This window comes from Camelus dromedarius, chromosome 11 (assembly GCF_036321535.1).
Source record: "Camelus dromedarius isolate mCamDro1 chromosome 11, mCamDro1.pat, whole genome shotgun sequence".
NCBI classification, from domain to species: Eukaryota; Metazoa; Chordata; class Mammalia; order Artiodactyla; family Camelidae; genus Camelus; species Camelus dromedarius.
In genome coordinates this window covers 14,742,357-14,760,377 of record NC_087446.1, presented here as the reverse complement: position 1 = coordinate 14,760,377, position 18,021 = coordinate 14,742,357, and the positions used below count along the sequence as shown (strand labels likewise).

Genomic DNA, 18,021 nt, shown 5'->3' with positions numbered 1-18,021 from the left:
AATCTGATCTGCTTTGTCCACTGCTATATCACCAGAGCCTAGAACAATACCTGACACTCAGTCAGTAAATACCTGTTGAGGGAATAAATGAACAAATATAGCCAAGTAGAAATGTGAGCCTGGTGTCCCAAGAGTTTCCAATTTTTCAAGAGAAGCCAGAAATAAATAATGCTATGTGCAGTTTCTCAATTTCTAAATGTTGACAACTAATTAGGAAAATGTTAAGCCATTTTTAGGGATGAGTAAACAAAACACATTTACAGGCTCGGAGTCCATCTGAAGGCGGCCCTGCGATTGCTATACTGGAGGGATCTTAGACTTTTTTTTAGTCTTCCTAATTACTCAGAATGGTGCCTTGAAAAGTATGCATAACTTGATAAGCAAATAATGATGCTTCAAATATGCACACTTGAGGCATTGCCTCCATCCAGCTGTGCATTATTAAGATGCTACTCAAGATTTTCTCTCATATCCCAAAGGAAACTGCTTTAGCTTCTGACCCAACATGACCACCTGGACTTCATATGACCATCCCACACCTCAGAATCTAAAGCTAAACTTCCACTTCTTCCAGCTGCTAAAAGTTCAGAATTGTCACTCCCACGTGTTCCCAGGAACAAAGAGGAACAGCAATAAAAAGCAAATAGATTAGAATTCCAAGGGGTGACAAAAAAAGAGAACCAGGCTTTAAACTTTAGTTCCACAGTATAAACAAGGGCTCCCAATAGCAGTTTTGTTTTCCTTTTTACTATTCTTAGGATTTTTAGATCATACAACAAAAATTTTATTTCAGTTGACCTTCTGACGTTCTCTGGTAGCATGTTTTTATCTTTCCCACATAAAAATTATTAAGTAGGAATTTTAAAATGTTTACTAATTACTGGAATTCTTAATTCTAATAAGAGTCACATCTAAATAATTAGTGTGTCTGGTTTTAAATAAGGATCACTTAGCAACAAGCATAACTGTGCAGAGCTGAGAACACTTTTAAGATGCTTTAAAGAAAACATACTAGGGAGAAACATTTCCAATGTACCCTATGCTGCTAATGAACCCACAGCGAGTCAGTCATCAACTTTTAAAGATGTTAAAGGAAAGATGTCTTAGTGTTCCTTTTCTGTGTATGGTCCAACATGTGCAGCCTTGAAGGTACCCATAGGAGACATCAACAAACATCAGAGGGACTCAACCTAGCAAATAAGTCCTAAAGAGCAAAAAAATGTCTTCCTCCTAGCCTCCTAGAGCCAGCATTTAGGGTATTATTTTAATGATTATGTGGATTCACTCACCATACACAGTTCTTTAATAGTGGCATTAATTTTGTATGCAGGCAGATTTTATTTTTTAAATAGGTTCTTCGGTGAATTCAATTGAAAGTAACAGTGAGAAAATTTTACTTAGCCAAATCCATTATTCAAAATTTACATTATTATAGAGCTATGAACTTCCTACAGAAGAAAAATACAGATTTTTATTCACTTCTTCTGTTATGGTTGAGCGGCACTGAATACGACAGCCACAGTTGGAGAGAGTCAGTACCTGAATTCTCACACAGACACCAAGATGAAACAGTGAAACACGACTCCTAAGGCACAGGGAGTCTAATGAGGATGAGGAGTCCCAAATTTGGGATCAGACCAATAGAAGTCAGTCCTGCAGTGCTAACACTTGCTTACTTTCTGACTCTGGTAAAGTTACTTAATCTCTTGAAATCTAAATTTACTTTATTCATCAGGAAAGATGAAATTATAATACCTTGCTTTATAGCTGATATGAAAACTAGAATAAATGCACATGTATTCTATAAGCCATTGAAATGAGGAGGAAGTTGTTAAGTCAGCATGGCCTGACTTAGCCTGACTAACGCAATACAGTAGCAAGTAAAAAGTGCCTCAAACACCATGGTGTCACAAAGAATCGTCATAAAGAATCCAACTGATTCTTGGTATAAATTTAATACAGAGAGTGAATTCTCTAGGCTGCCTATATATCGCCCTTCTCTGAGCACAGATTTCTCTACACTTGGGTGCTGTGGGCTAAAAGAGGCTTTGCACCTTACAGAAATTCTAGCACATTGGCAGAAGAACTTCTGCACAAAAAAAGTTCACTGAGCATTGTTGTTCATCATTGAAAATCAGAAAAATTTAAATGTTCATCTACAGGAGGGTGACCAATTTTGATGTATTCATTCAACGATTCTATTCAGATAAACCCCCAAACCATAACTTGAAGCAAAAAAATAAAATGAAATGAAATAAAAATAAGTTGCAGAATGGTACCTATACTATAAAACCACTTATATGTAATTTTAAAGCATGAAATGTATTGTAAATAGACTGATACATACTTAATAACTGAATGATAATATGCCTGGAAATGGCATCCTCCAGATTCGGGGCAGTAATCCTCTCTAAGGGAGGAGATGAGGCAGGGAGATCAGACAGGTGCACACAGAGGGCTTCAACTCTATCCAATGCGTATAAACAAAAACGGGCCATTTCCCGTAAGAGACAACAGCCTTTTCAGAGACACTCAGGAGACGAAGAGGGAGGGATGGCAGGGGTAGGGGAGGTGGTTAAAGTAACAAGAAGCCTGGGTATAGAAGAGACATTCCTCTCTGACTCTTCAAAACCAGGAAGATAATTTTCCTTCTAAGGATTAAAGAAAGAATTCAGTGACATAAGATGTGGAAAAGATAGAAACAATTCACTGTTAATCCAGAAAGCAGTGCACATCATCCAAAAACACCATCGAGCGCGAAATACTTACTGTAACCCCACTCTTGGTGGTAGTTTCTCTGTAGGTGAAGTTGCAAATTGCCCAGGCTAAATAGTATGTGGACATGAGAGGGGTCTGTGAGAAGTGGTCCGTAACCCATCCATCTTCCTCAAACACGGACGTTTCCACTGGCATATTGGATAAAGACAAGTAGGTCGCTTGATGTCTGATGCTGATTTTGAAAGTAGCCTTGTAAATGGGCTCATCAAAACACGGAAATGCCTTCCTGGCATGTGTGGGCGAAAACTGAGTAACACCAAGGAATCTGGAAGAAAGAAAATGGCATTCTCAATCACATGTATGGCTCGAGTTAAGCTATGGACACTTTAACATCAGCTTCTGCTGATGAAATAATATATGTTTACCAAATGACAGGATACTTTCTTTTGGAACCAAACTTAAGTGCATGAATAGCTTGAAAGCATAAATCATATGTATTTCCCCAACAATAAATATCTTTCGGGGAAGTTTTTGTCTCAATTAAATTCTCTAAATCCAGAGCTCTATGTATTAGACAAAACATGACACTTTATAGAAAAACAACCCATTGTCATCACGTTGGCAATTACTGGGACATCATGGTCCTCCTTTTTGGCATATCTCACTCTCCTCTCTGAACCTGTACAACCAAGTAAAGACAGTGAAGCCAAAATCCAAAACTTGCCATCAAATACATAGACCATCACTCAGAAACATTCGTGTCCTCAAACTTCAGCAAGACGTGGCCTGGTTTCGTTAAGGAAATGGACATTGAAACCTGACAAAACTTGCTCTGAATTCTGGCTCCGAAACAATTCTTAGCCGCACCATCTTGGAAGGTTACTAAATTTCCCTAAGGTGTAGATGTTTGCTGCTTACAGAGAAATAATCAAGCCTAACTTAAAAAGCATTGTAAAGCTTAGCAGAATAGAAAAGGGGGCTGTAAAGCACCTGTCACTGTGAACAGATAAACAGCGCCCAGCAGGCAGTTAATAGACGGCAGCACTGACTCACAGTATCTTCAGCCCTTCCTGGAGTGCTGTACCTTCCATTTACACAGAATGATCCAGAGACCGCCGATTTTTACTACTCACAATAGATATTTACTAAATAAATTATGCATTATTATGCTTGAATATAATAAAGTAAATTAACATAATAAATACCTGTAGAATAAAGAAGCTTGTCAATATGTGTGTGTGTGTGTGTGTGTGTGTATTTATAAAATATTTAATGCCCTCAAGTTTTCAGATCAAGCCACAAAGATGCATCTCATTAAAACTCTAACCAGAAGCATCCTCTCTACGTTCTTTCACTGTTACGGTTACCAATGAAAACACTCAAACTAAGTACTTTAAGAAGGACCCTATTTTATTTTATTTTATTTTATTTTATTTTATTTTATTTTATTTTATTTTATTATTTAGGCTATTATCATATGCTGTTTCTTTTTAAACAGAAATATAGCCAGTTACAATGTATCAATTTCTGCAGTACGGCACAGTCTTGCATATACATACATGTATTCATTTTCATACTCTTTTTCATTATAGGTTACTACAAGATGTTGAATATAATTCCCTGTGCTAGACAGAAGAAATTTGTTTTTTATCTATTTTATTTATAGCAGGGTCTATTTTATATTCTGTGTCAAAGTTAGATTATAAAATGCCACATTTATCTTATTGTCCTAGTCTCTTTGTCACACTTAACTACGGATTTCCATCTTTTAAGACAAACAGTTGTCAGTTCTCTTTTGCAATATTGTCTTTCGGGAGTTAATCAAGAAACTTCTGGGAAATATTTGGGGTTTGCCTCCAATCTGAGTGGAGATAAACTGAATTAAGAAGGACCTTCTTTTAACTTAAAAAGGGGGCCATTATTTGGGAAAACATTCATGACATAAGTTAATTAAACTTTTTTAATAATACCAGTTAAAACCTGAGATAAGGCAAGTCAATATTAGACCCTTTGTAAAACATGAGTGAGGGCTACAGTCATTTCTTTAAAAGGCTCCTTCCCCCATAAGTGGTGCTGCCCGCCCCCACCCCGCCGACTCTCCGTCCCTCAGAGTTCACTGTTAATCTCACATGGCACACTTTTCTGCTGAGCCCAAACTTGCCCTTAAAATCATTCTGAGCCCAGCACTTTAGGCAGTTACTACCAATCAATAGAGGTTGACATGTGTACGGAATTTAACTGGCTATGCCTGGCTCAAACCATGAAATGTAAATGTTTTTTAAAATTATGAAGCTTACATGTATCACTGAGGGTCTACTTTTTTAAAAACTTAGTTTTTTGGGGGGGAGCAATTAGGTTTATTTTTGCTTATTTATTTACTTCATGGAGGTACTGGGGATCAAACCCAGGACCTCATGCATGCTAAGCATGCACTCCATCACTGAGCTATGTCCTCCCCTCTCCAAAAGCTTAATTTTGAAATAGCAAAAAAAAAGACACTTTTAGGATTAATTGTATACTTCGTCTCAGAAAGAGGGGTTTTGAGAGTTATCTTGAAAACAATGCTGGGCTGCTACATACCAGGCTTGGGCAAATCACTTAACTGCCGAAGCCTATTTTTTCATTAGTAGAAGGAAAATAATAACATTTTTGGGGTCTCCCTTAACAAAACTGTCAAGATGATAAAATGAGATAATATATAGAAAAGAAGTTTTAACTATAAATCTTCTGAAAAATAGAAGGTTAAAGTCGGGAGCAATCTTAGAAACAAATTGTCTAGCTCTCGAAGATTGCTAAAATGAAAAACTAGTTCCGGGAGAGTTAAGTGATTTATCCAAAGTTACACAGGCAATTAGTGCAAAACTGAGTCTAGAATTCACATTTTCTGTGTCTGAGTAAAAGGTAACTGTATTTCAAAAACAATAAAATCTTTAGCCATAATTTATAAACAATGTTTTAATTTGACTATTGGGAATAAAGGTTCTTCTGTCCAAATTTGCTAACATCTTTGTAATATTTTTCCTCGTTGTTTTCTACTAATATATAGTTTTTGCTTAATGAAATATCAGTAACTTTTAGTTAAAATGCACCCATTTACAACTTTCTCTTCACGTGCTTTTGCCTTACATAATATTCCTGAATCTTACCTTCAATCTTATTAATTAAAATGTCCACTGAGTTTCATATTTCTCTACTGAGGCTATTTGAAAGGTCCTATGGAATTTAATCTATAAGAAAAAGTATTCCCTTTCAATATTCAAGTATCTGAGAACTCCGATTTCAGTCTTTGAACAAATAGATACCATCTGCAAATATGTGAGATTTTCACTACATTAGGTACGTGATAGGGTTTTGTAAAAGATATAACCAATTTTGTCCTTAAGGCCTTTGCAATCTACCTGAAAAAATAAAAATATATACATAAAAAAAAACTAATAATACTAGGGGAAAGTTCTGTAAGATTTCAACCAAGAGGTTGCAATGAGAATGTATTTAGTCATTAAGTAAAAACCAAAGGTGTCTTTGGTATTAAGTAATTAAAGGGTAGGGAATTTATTAGGTGCAGAAGATCTAAATACCTCTGGGCTAGAAAGAAATTAATAAACCAAATATTTATGCAGAAGAAGCATGTCGTGTTCAAGTCTCTTTTTGCCTCACGTTATAAGTAAATATGTTAGAAAGGCTTGCAATTTAAATCACTGATTCTCAGAGTTGAAAGGAACCATAAAGATCATCTAGTGACTTTTTCTGCAATTAATGTACTTAATGAATTCATGCACATGGTGTATATCTATGCACTGAGGGCCGGCATATATTCTGATAATGTCTAAATGAGGAAATACCAATTTCACAGTCTGGCACCTGAGGACGATTGCAATTGAATTTCAATTCAATATTTAGCAAATCAAAACAAGCCCCTTGGAAAAGAAAAGCAGTTGGGCTAGATTACATTTAGGGTCTTTTCCAAGCTTGAGATCCTGTAACTGAACGGAAATAAACTAGTCCCTGAATTTGACGAGATGTTTTTAAAATATTAAATTACACTACTGCTAAATAGCTTTTTACTACAAAAACTAGACTGTGTTTGCTTCTTTTAGTCATCATTTTTGAGTGTTCAGTAGCGTGGAGAAAAAGATAAATATATATGCTTCCTTCCCTCAAGGAGTTTATATTTTGATTAAATAAAACATACGTCTAAACAGGTATCGTACAAAAAGCCAGGACAACGAGGGAAAATATCTGAAGAAAGTACACTCCCCTAAAGCAAGGTAGCAAGTTTTCTCACCTTTGGCACTACTGATTCTGTTTTTTTCCCTTTGAAGTATAAGCATTGGTGATTCAGAATTCTCGACATTACTGACATTTTAAGATTGGATAATTCTTCCTTGTCCGGGGTCATGATGGGGCACTGTAGGAGGGTTAGCAGCATTCCTGGATTCTACCACTAGAGGCCAGTAGAACTCCCTCTGCCCAGTTGTAACCATCCAAGTGCCTCGACATTGCGAATGTCCCCTGCGAGGCCAAGATTACCCAGTTGGGAACCACCACTCTTAAGCACTGAAAGAATCATATGGTATCACTCATATGCGGAATCTAAAAGAGAAAGAAGGAAAGAAGGAAAGAAAGAGAGAAAGAGAGAAAGAGAGGAAGGAAGGAAGGAAGGAAGGAGAGGACACTAACAAACTCAACTACAAAACAAACAGACTCACAGACGTAGTAAACAATCTTATGGTTATGGGGGGAAAGGGGTGGGAAGGGACAAATTTGGGAGTTTGAGATTTGCAAATGTTAACCACTATATATAAAAATAGATTAAAAAACTAAATTCTTCTGTATAACACAGGGAACTATATTCAACATCTCGTAATATCCTTTAATGAAAACGAATATATGGCTATATATGCATGACTGGGACATGATGCTGTTCACCAGAAATTGACACATTGTAACTGACTATACTTCAATAAAAAAAAAAGAACTGAAGGAAGGCTTTATGGAGCAAGAAGTGTAAGAATTAGTCTTAAAGCCTAGGAAGTAATCCAAGGGTCAGAGACGGATGCAGTAGTGAACAAGTTGGCTACAGGTAGCATGGAAAGAAGCCTTTAAGAAAACTCTGACTCATGTATTAAGTTAACATCCCATTGCTCTCTTGCAGGTTTTGTCAGATCTCACAGTATTGCACATCTATCTCTAACACCTCTCTCTCCCTTGACACTCTCCTTTCTAACGAAGAGAGCCAGCTTCAGGCTCAGGGCCCTCAACAGGCAACAGTGTCTGTTGTGTTTCAAAAATACCATCTTGTCTTCGCTGCATCTATTTTATGGTTGCCTTCGACTGGTGGAAGTGAGACTTCTTTCCTGCTTACTGTCATTAAAAACATCAGAGACCTCCAGAGAAGGTGATTTGGAGTAGAAAATCGTGAGTTTGGTTTCTGAGTAAATTTGAGGTGGAGTTTGAGGTGGTGGCAGTACACCAGATAGGAAAAAGCACAAAAAATTAATTAAAAAGAAGGAATGTTTTAATATACAGTAAGGATACGATGTATGTATGTAAATACAGCAAGAAGTAAAATTAAACAGCAGGAGGCAGAAGGAAATGGGGGGAAAGTACTTTGTTGTCTGTTTTTCTCCTGCTTTCTTAAACCAAATCATTTTTTATCTTTTAATGAATCCCTTATTATCATAAAAAAAAATCCACTTCCAAAAGTGACATCCTGAAAGTGTTATTCTAAGAATGTCACTTTAGCATAACTAGAAAAATATGAATAAGATACATGTAGTTTAATTCTCTTCTATCGAAAATACATTACTTGATTTCTTAACAACTTGTCTATCTGACATTTTGGTCGAGCTCAGAAGGAGAGCCTAAATCTCTGCATTGCTTCTGAAGAATTGATTTCTTATTTCTGCGGAAGTTCACTAGGCAAGCTGCTTGTGTCATTATGGTAAGATTCAGCAGAAGTAATGCATAAACACTGGTTGATATTGCCAACAAATTACAGTATGTGATACAAACAATTTGTGTTCCATTATTTTCAGTTTGCCTTTCCAGAAAGTTAAAATATGCAGAGGAAACAAACATTTGCATTGTCACTGTTAGTATTCAGATTGAGTCATGACATTTCAGGGCAGAATCCACCAAAACCAAGAGAACCTCACAACTGGCAGGGAGTCTTTGAGAGGTTTCCGTTTTGGCAAAAAATCGACGCAGACCACACGTGCAGCACGGTGAAAAGTGATCTCTGAACTTGTGATTGCAAATAGAATTTGCCTAGCGTTGCAGCAGTTTCAGATCGCTAATAAAAACTCTCCAGATCTAAAGAAGTGACCCAGTGGATCACTTAGTAACTAAACAAAGCTACAAGGTCGTAGAAGTGACACATGTCCCGTTTAAAGTTAAGGTAGTTCATCAAAATGCAAATTACTACTCAATGACAAAACATTTTAAGCCAAAATGGGTCCTTGTTTAGGCTGTGTATTTTTATGTACCTCAATGAGTCATTAAAACTCTGCCATTTCAGAAGAGAAGTGCTCCTGCTAAATATTCAGTGCCATAAGCAAGCGTGTAGTCTTATTTTTTTAAATAACCATTCTAGTAAACTAAAAACATAATGCAATAATGCCAGCAATATGTATGTAGGAAGTGGTGCATATGTGAATAATCGTGTTATGAAAACAGAGCATAATATTCATAATTGTTTTCCTATTTATGCACTAAGTACTCTTATCAAAAATGAGTAACTTGATCACCACTGATGAAGAGTAGTAAGAATGCTCTAAAATTACTTTCCTGAGCCATAATATTAGGTTTTCATAAGAATAAATAAAGTAGTTTCTGAGATTCATTTGTTTAATATTGTAAAAAGTGTTATGTTCTATAAAGTTCTGCTACAGGTGGAACTCAAGTATAAAGTCCTGAGAACAGCATCTAATGACTGAGGTGCCTTTTCCTTGGGACTTGGGTTTTTCTATTTCCTGTACCGGCCTCCAGCGATAAGGAAGGCCCCTTCCCGGCCCTTGGGTCACTGATTTCTTCTTTTCTCAGTGCTGATAGACAGCAGTGCCATAAGCAGAGAGTTGTGAGTTCCTTTTGTTTCACATCCTCTTCCCGCCCCCCTCAACCCTCTCCATCTCACAGTGTCTGGACCAAGTGTGGGGTTTCCCTTCTCTCTCTTCTTCACTGTGGAAGGGCTCTGCCTCTCCCTCTCCCCGTCTTCTGAACTCTGCTCAGGGGACAAAACAAACAGTAGTGGAAGGAATGTCCACAGTGACCATTTCCCCCTGTCTTGCTAGTAAGGGGAAACCCAACATTGAGCCTAAACAACCTGATTCCAGCTCAAACAGTAGATGTCCAGCCGTGTAATCCTGCCTGCAATCATATTTCATACCCACAGATGTGCTGACCAGTTGTCAGACACTGTTCGAAGTGCTTTATTACTTAACGCACGTAATCCTCACAATTAACCCTATGAGATAGGAGATCATTAACCCTAGTTTCCAGATAAGGATGTCAGACACAGAACAACTAGGAAACTTGGCCAAGATCAGCAAGTGGCAGTGTCATGACAAAAACCAAAGCAATCTGGTTCCAGAGTCCTTGAACACACTGCGCGCACACACACTTTTCAATCCAGCAACACAATCAAAAGTGGCTCGATCCTATTGTTAAAAGAGTTATAGAGTAACCGACAGCAGTAATTTTAAAACTTCATTCTTTTTCCATCCTCTAATTTTTTTTTTGACTTGTGTAATCATGGGGAGAGATTCGAATAATTAAACTAAAACTTCTCCCTGCAAATCCACAAAGGTCTGCACAAGGAGGAATCAATTCACCCCTGTCCCTGTACAACTAGTGCCAGAGCTCCTTAAACCCCGGGGCCGCTCGCTTAGCAGAGACGGAGAAGGCACACCTGGGGGCAGGGAGGGCAGGAATGGGGAGCCTGGCCCCCTTTATCCCAATGCAGCCCCACCCAGTAAGATCGTGCCAACCTGACTCTACCCTCACAGCCCCACCACCGCCATCCAGCTGTGCCTGTTTGTGACTCATTGTGTATTGTCCAAAAAACTGGCAAGGGCAATGAGTGTTTTGCCTCTTTATAGTCCATCAAATTCTACGTAGCAAAATTCTGTCTGGTGGAGAGAGCATCCACTCTCTAGTGGCAAGAAGGAGGATTGCATGCGTCTTTGAAAATCTCGGGAGGAACCCAGCCACCATGGACAATCCAAAAGGATGTAAAGGACACGCAAAGGTGATGATCATTGCCGGTGGGTTGGAGGATGAGCCTGAGGAGTTGGAGGGACGCCCTTCCCTACAGGCTGGAAAACACTTACATATTCAAGGTAGACTATTTCTTCCTTACTCGTTCTTTAAAATCATGCTTAAAGAAGTGAACCCTATTCTCGTAATCATATCGTCCAAACATCATCACCATCCTCGAGCAAACCTAAATGGTTGCCCTGTACTTTCATGCCAAGCCCATCCACATACATGGTGGCAAAAACTGCTTGAGGAAATAAACATGTTATGCAAACCAAACACAGGAAAACCAGTTGCAGGTCTGTTTTTGCTTGAAAGCGATCTGGAGCAGATAGGCTCTGTTTAGAGTTGTTCATTTAACTCTTTCATGAATAAGGTATCCTTTATTATTATTACCCAGGGTGATCAAAAAACACAGCAAGACAAACACCAACTGTATGGATTTTCCTCCCTGAATGAGTCACTATTAAATCATCTAAACTTTTTTTTCCCAATACTTTCTAGATTTAGTCTACTGGTGTTATTTTGAATTGTGACCAAAATCCAGCACTGGACTCAGTTTGGCCATATGGTTATGTGTGCCTGACAGGAAAACAATGAGCTAAGTCCATTAAGAAATCATATTTAAAAAAAAAAAAGAAGTTTTCACAGAAACAAACAGTTCTCCCAGATTTTCAGTTCAGAGCCCTCTACAGAAGGGCAGAAAGCCAGGTACTCCAAACTGTTCATCCTAAGATGTCTTCTCCTCCACAGAATGAGTGGGAGGAATGAGGCTGCTTTCAACATAAAAACAATGTGGTGGATTTCTTATTCTTATTAAATATCATAATTATTCACTCATTCCAGAAAAAGTACAAGGCACCAGACTATGTACATTAATACCACAAATGATCTAATGCCTACTAATAAAATCCTCTACGCTCTTCATAAGATGCTTGCAAAGGAGTTTTTTTTTGCAATTCTCCTTGAGAACCACAATATTATCCTCCTATCCTACCTGAAAATCATGGTTTCTCTCTAAATAACCCTTGCTAGGAAAAGGCCTCCTATTTCATTCTGTCTTCTGTCACCGTGGCACATCACAGACCCAAACAACGTTTGTCAAAGAAAAACGTCTCCCTTTTGAAAGTGAATAAAATGTTCATTTACTTTGGGTAAATTTCTTCTCTCAATCCGACCATCTGGATCTAAATTAAGGTACCCTACTTTGAACATGGGTATGCTCACCATCTGGCTCCCGCAAAGCGGCGCTCAGTTCAGGTAAATGAAGACGCTACCGAGTTCTAGGCAAGCATGTGCCACCCTAGGGTGCCCCGGCGTGAACACACACGCTCTGTATCTGCCTGCTAGCCACCCACCTGAGGGAGAAGTGAGTACATCTTTTGCTTAATGGAGATAATTTACTGCTGTGTGTAAACATTTCAAATTTAAGAGAATTTATGTGTTTGCAATTTTCAACAAGTGGTGAATTTCCGTTTAGCCAAATGACCAGCTGAGAGTGGGGGATCTGACGGAAGTGGAGGAGCCTCGGGCTCTAATGGGGAGCCTGTCTTCTAACCTTTCTCTGCTGCAATAGGGGAACCCGGAGAGGTAAGTCTTCCCTGTAGGACAAAACCAGCCCCTCCAAAACCTCATGGAGGATGAAACCTTCCAGGCATTAAAGGTATAGCGCACAGAGTGAAGTCAAATTTTCCCGCCCTGACCTGACTCAAATTCTTTTCCTCATGCACTCTGGGGAATGAGTCAAAGAACCAGACTGACCAGGCATTAAGGAGTTGTTTCCACACAGACTACGTAAGGTGGACCGAATGGTGGTACTGCTCTTTTCAATTATTTCAAGTTGCTCAGTGTGATTCCCCATTGGCAGATTAAGTATTTATTTTCATTACAGAAATTTTCTGATAATTAAATTGGCAAAAATTATGACTAACTAAAGACCAAGATATTTAATCATCAATCAAATGAAAATGTAGAGTTTGCGTCTGTGTCCTTTTGGAAAGTGCATTCCAAAATGTCAATTTACGTTGCACCTGGGGGACAGAATCATCACCAATGAAAGTCCAACCCTGGCTGAGTTCCTGATAAAAAGTTTCTGTTTAAATGTCTCCAAGTAGCCAGATTAACAACAAACAAAAAGAAGTTTAATATATGTAGCGTTGGCATAATTGTAAAATGGTTGATTAAACTTCCTTTGCCTTATCAAACCCAGTAGGAACATCTCAGAAATTATCATATTCACTCTGGTATTGATGGTGGGGGGAAAAAGAGAGGAACAAAGACTTTCTCTGAGATGCTGTTTAGAAATAAAACCATCCTGGGATCTCCAGAAACACCAAATCCTGTGTTCCACATGTGCACTAGGTTAAACTCTGAACTAAGTTATTTACATCTTCGGGGAAAACTGAAGAAGAGAGTTTGAATACAAATATGCACCAGGCTACATGAAATCAGTTATGGGTCAAGTAGAACCATCTGGTCTTTTTAAGAGCCCTATTAATTTGAAAGCACTGACCAAAACAAGCTCAGTTCCACCAAATGTATTTTGGCATGGCTCAAAAAACAGGATTTGTTGGAGGTTATTTATTTCATCACAGCAAGATTTATCAGTAATGATATGCAACTCCCAGTACTGACACTTTGACATAACATGCAAATTTGCCTTTTTCCCCACAAATCTGATATGACTGTGGGTTTTTAAAATTCCTTTTAATCCGTATTTTTTAGAATCCGTCTGAGAAAGTGTTGGAAGGGGGTTTAAATTATCCACATCTGATCTTAGGAGTCTGAAAGTGAATAATTTATACATTCACTTATAGGAGGCTTGAACAACCACATAACGGCTAAAGCATTGGGCAATTTATTTCTATGAGGTTACTGCATCACACTCTATAAATAATAAAACTCCTGTGTTCTCCCAAAACACAGCAGAATTTCCCCCAGCTTCTTACACAGTATCAACTTCTGAGAGTTTCTAGACACAATGAGCCCTGGTCCAGGGATCAGAAAACCAAAGTTGAAGTCCCAGCTCTCCACTAACAAGCCTGCTGGCCTCAGCAGTTGACCTGGACTACTCTGATCCCAAGTTTTCTGCTGTTGTGAGAATCACCTGAGAGCAGAGGAGGCTCTCCCAGTGGCATCATTACTAATCGCCAAACTGCCTCCACTTCTAAGGTTGTCGATTTCATTTTTAAGTTCATTTTGGTTGTTCCCTGGTCCTATAGTCATTTAATTAATCAAAGTGATTTTAAATGCAATAGGCTGGGGCAGAAAGCACAAATCACTTGTTTACTCAATTCAACAATAAGCTTGAAGGCTTACTACCATGGGACACTCAGCACAGCTAACAAGTACGGTGGGCATTCTCTACACCAAGCACAGTTAAGTGCTTTTCTGCGCATTTACTCATGGACACCTGCAGCAATCCCATGAGGACAGTAGTAGTATTATCCCCAAATTAAAACTAAAAGTGTGGGTTCTGGAGCCAAGCTGCCTGAGTCTAGACCCTGCTTTGTAGGCTCACTATGTGACAAGTTACTTGACTTCTCAGTGCCTCCATTTCCCCATCTGTAAAACAGGGAGTGTTGAGAACACATATCCCATAGGATTCTTGTAAAATTGAGTTAATATAAGGTTCTCATTAAGCACTAGCGGTAGTCACTGTCAGAAACTGGTGAGTGAGTTCATTAGCTTTCTCAAACCTTCATCACAGGTAGAGCTGCAGCTGGAATTCGAACCCAGTTCTGTTGGACTCTAAACAAGTGGTGAAAAGCCCCACAGACTCTCAAAAAATAACAAACAGGAAACAGCCCAAATCTAAAAAGCATTAAAGGCACTCGCTAACAAGGCATTAGGGGCTGGCTGTTAGTTTTCCCCCCTTTCACCGTTGGAGTCACTTTCAGAGGCAGTAACTCAGGTCCAAACCCGAGTCACTGTGTGTTAGGACAGAGCTGGCAGCACTGGTAAAAACATTTCTCGCTGGCTTTGGCCAAAGGCAGCCGCCGCCATCAACTCCCCTTACTCTGTCACCAGGACTGGCTCTTACTGCTCAGTATCTCAACTTGCAGTTTTGGAAAACTTCAAGAAGCCAAAGCCTACCCTCTGCTCTGCCTGCCAGAAGCGGGCGTGGTGGGGGAGGGGAGGATTCTGCCCGGTTTACCCCGTCCTGACCTCTTAGCCGGTGCGTGGCTGCCCTGACCTCGCGCTCACGCATTTTCCCTCGACGGTAACTTGCCAACTTTTGATGTGACCCTGGCCTGGCATCGCTCATATTACACACTATCCTTTAAAAAAAAAAAAAAAAAAAAAAGAGCTGTGTGCCCCGGCTAGCTAAGGAACTTTGACAAAGCAGGGAGTCCCAGGCGAGAGGGGTGACATTTAGCACTGGTGAGTGAGTTTGTGAAGTTGGCGCAGTGAGAACCCAGGCATCTGGGAGACCCGGATAGTTCTGTGAGACGGTCCTACCCTGCCTTCCCTTCCTCCATCCCTCGCTTCCGGTTATCGGAACCTAACTGCGTCCCCGGGGTCGCCCGCTGCCCAGCGGTTTAGAGCAGCCTGGCTGGGTGGGGCGGTGCCGGGCACCGCCTCCCTCCGTACCTTCTCTCCCCGTGGAGCACGTAGGAGCTGCGGAAGAAGCCCAAGAGCTCGTTCTCGATCAGGGCGTTGTAGATGATCTTCAGATTGTAATTCCTCTGCGCATCCAGGGTCCTATTCAGCACCACCACCAAGACCTGGGTTTGCGGGTAGAGGAAAAAGCCGGCCACGGGGACCGCCCCGGCCACGCGGTCCTCGGCCAGCTGCACCTTCTCGACCGCAACTCGGGAGGCGTGCAGCACGACGTAGCGGGTGGCGTTCCGGCACGCGATCTCCACGTTGACCTCCCCGGAGAAGGTGAAGTTCTCCATGAAGGCGGTGAGCATCAGATTGTAATGCAGAGGCTTGAGGTGGCCCGACAGGCGCAGCTGCGTCCACGGCTGCCACTGCTCTCGCTCCTCCTCCGACGGCGGCTGAGCGGACGAGGTCTCAGGGGTGGCTTCCCCGCCTGCCTCGGGCTGCGAGGAGCCCCCGCCAGCGTGGTGGTTGCGCCGAGCCGACCCCGGAAGGCTCTCGTTGCTGCCGCGCCCCGGGAAGCCGGCAGGGTGGCTGTCGGCGCCGGGCGGTACGCTTGCCCCACACTCGTCGAAGCGCAAACTGAGCAGCACTGCGAGCATGGTGACCGCGAGCAGCGCCACGATGGACACGGCGAACGCCAGCACTAGCCGTTTGTGCACCGTGATGTGGCGCTCGGTGGTGCGGGGTCGCACCCCCACGGAGTCTGCCCATGGGTCCGAGAGCCCCCTGCCGCCGGCCCGGAGCGCGGCGTCGTTCTCCCCCATTGTGGCGGCGAAGGGTGAGCAGCTCTTCTGAGCCCCCTCCTCCTCCTCCTTCTTCTTCCTCTTCTTTTTCTTCTTCTTCTTTTTCTTCTCCTCCTCTTGTTCCCCCCGCTCGCCGTCCAGGGCCATCACACTGCCTCCTCCTCCTCCCCCGCCCCCTCCGGCACCCCCCGCGGGCGGGCCACCCGGGCCACCCCCAGCGCGAGCATCAGAGAGCGCACGCGGGCCGAGGGCGCGACGCCAGCTGGGACCCTGGGGAGACTGGCCCGGGTTCTTTTAAGACGGGCTCTGGCCGCAGGCGACAACAACCTCGGCGGTCCCCATCAGCCCCGCCTCTCTCCGGACACCGGCGGCCGAGGCGCGGGGCGGCGAGCTCTGGGACTCGCCCAACTTGGAAAGCGTCTCGTTCGCCCCAGCGCGCGCTACTTCTCCTGCGGGCGCCGGGCTCCCGGGCACATGCTGCCCCCGCCCCTGTGCGCCTGCGGCTCCCAGCTCTCCCTTCCCAGCGCGGAGCTAGCGCCGGGCTTTCCGCGGGAGGCTTCCAGCGGGTCCTCGGCTGGCAAGGACAGGGAGCGGTGGAGAGGGAAGTTAGGGCTGCCGCTCTCTCTCCCTACTCCAGCGGCGGCGTTCAGTCCTCTGGGTGGGATGTGCTCGCAGCAGCGGTGGCGGCGGCAGCGGCTTCCAAGCCATGCACCCTGCAGCCAGCCAGGGACGAGAGGATGGCCGGGGAGGAGGAGACCGGGATGAACCAGCCCGGTGAAGTCCCAGGGCCGCAGAGCTGCGCCGGGAATCTGTCCTGGAGAAGCCTTCTCCTCCAGCCTGGATACTTTAAGCAGTGGTGGCGGCAAACAGCGTGAGGTTGCAAACTGGACAGCGAGCCTCCCCCATGCCGACGTTGCTCTGACCTCCGGAGATGACACGTGAGCAAGAAGTGGCCAGCCGGGCCATCCCCTTCAGGTAGATGAAGCTCCGGGTTTGCTCCGTATCCCCGTGGGGAAAGCCGGAGTGCGTGTGTGCGAGTGAGTGTGCATGTGTGCGCGCGTGTGTGTGCGTGAGCGTGTATACACAGGCTCCAGGTCTAGCTTACCAAAGCTACTCTGGCTGCATTCGGGGACTGAAACTCCCAGCGCAAGGCAAAGGAGAGAGCGGGAGAGCGCGAGGAGGCAGGGCGGGCGCGAGGGAGGGGAGCGGCTGAGCGGCAGAGGCAGGCGCTGGGAGATTAGAGAGCTTTTCTCCGCTCTGTCACACCAGACACCCACAGCCACAGAGGGGGTTGTTGAGCCGCCCGCAAGAAGTACATTGTAAATCTTCAGCGCAACGAGCCCCGCAGTCACCCCTCATCCAGACTCTGTAGCCCCACCGCGCCTCCGCGGAGGGATCGTTGGAGCCTTCGGCTATTAACGCCGAGAGGCAAAGAAGATCTTGCTGGGGAGACTTAGCTGTCTCAGATTTCCCATCAAGCTCGCCAGAGGGTTTGGAGGACTGTTGGTAAATGGAAATGAATTCTCCAGAGCCTGACTACGTATATTAGACTGTGTGTGTCCAGGTGTGCGGTATGAAAATCAGGTTTAGCAAGAAAGCATTAGAAGGCTCCGGAAGCAACAGCTAAAGAAAAGAGATTTTTCCCCCCGTCGAGTAATTTTTTTTTAGATTGAGGCAATGATTAAAATATAATACC

The 18,021-nt window shown here is 42.7% G+C and overlaps 1 protein-coding gene across 1 annotated transcript in view; it reads right to left on the bottom strand.

Moving 5' to 3' along the window:
* TRHDE (thyrotropin releasing hormone degrading enzyme) overlaps positions 1-16,472 on the bottom strand; it is a 330,639-nt gene extending 314,167 nt beyond the window's left edge. Inside the window, exons 1-2 of the mRNA XM_010988214.3 lie at positions 15,568-16,472; positions 2,770-3,043 (exon numbers count right to left, since the gene is read on the bottom strand). Of these exons, the coding sequence (XP_010986516.3) occupies positions 2,770-3,043; positions 15,568-16,472 (1,179 nt within the window). The remainder of the gene's footprint in view (positions 1-2,769; positions 3,044-15,567) is intronic.
* Between the last annotated feature and the right edge of the window lie 1,549 nt (positions 16,473-18,021).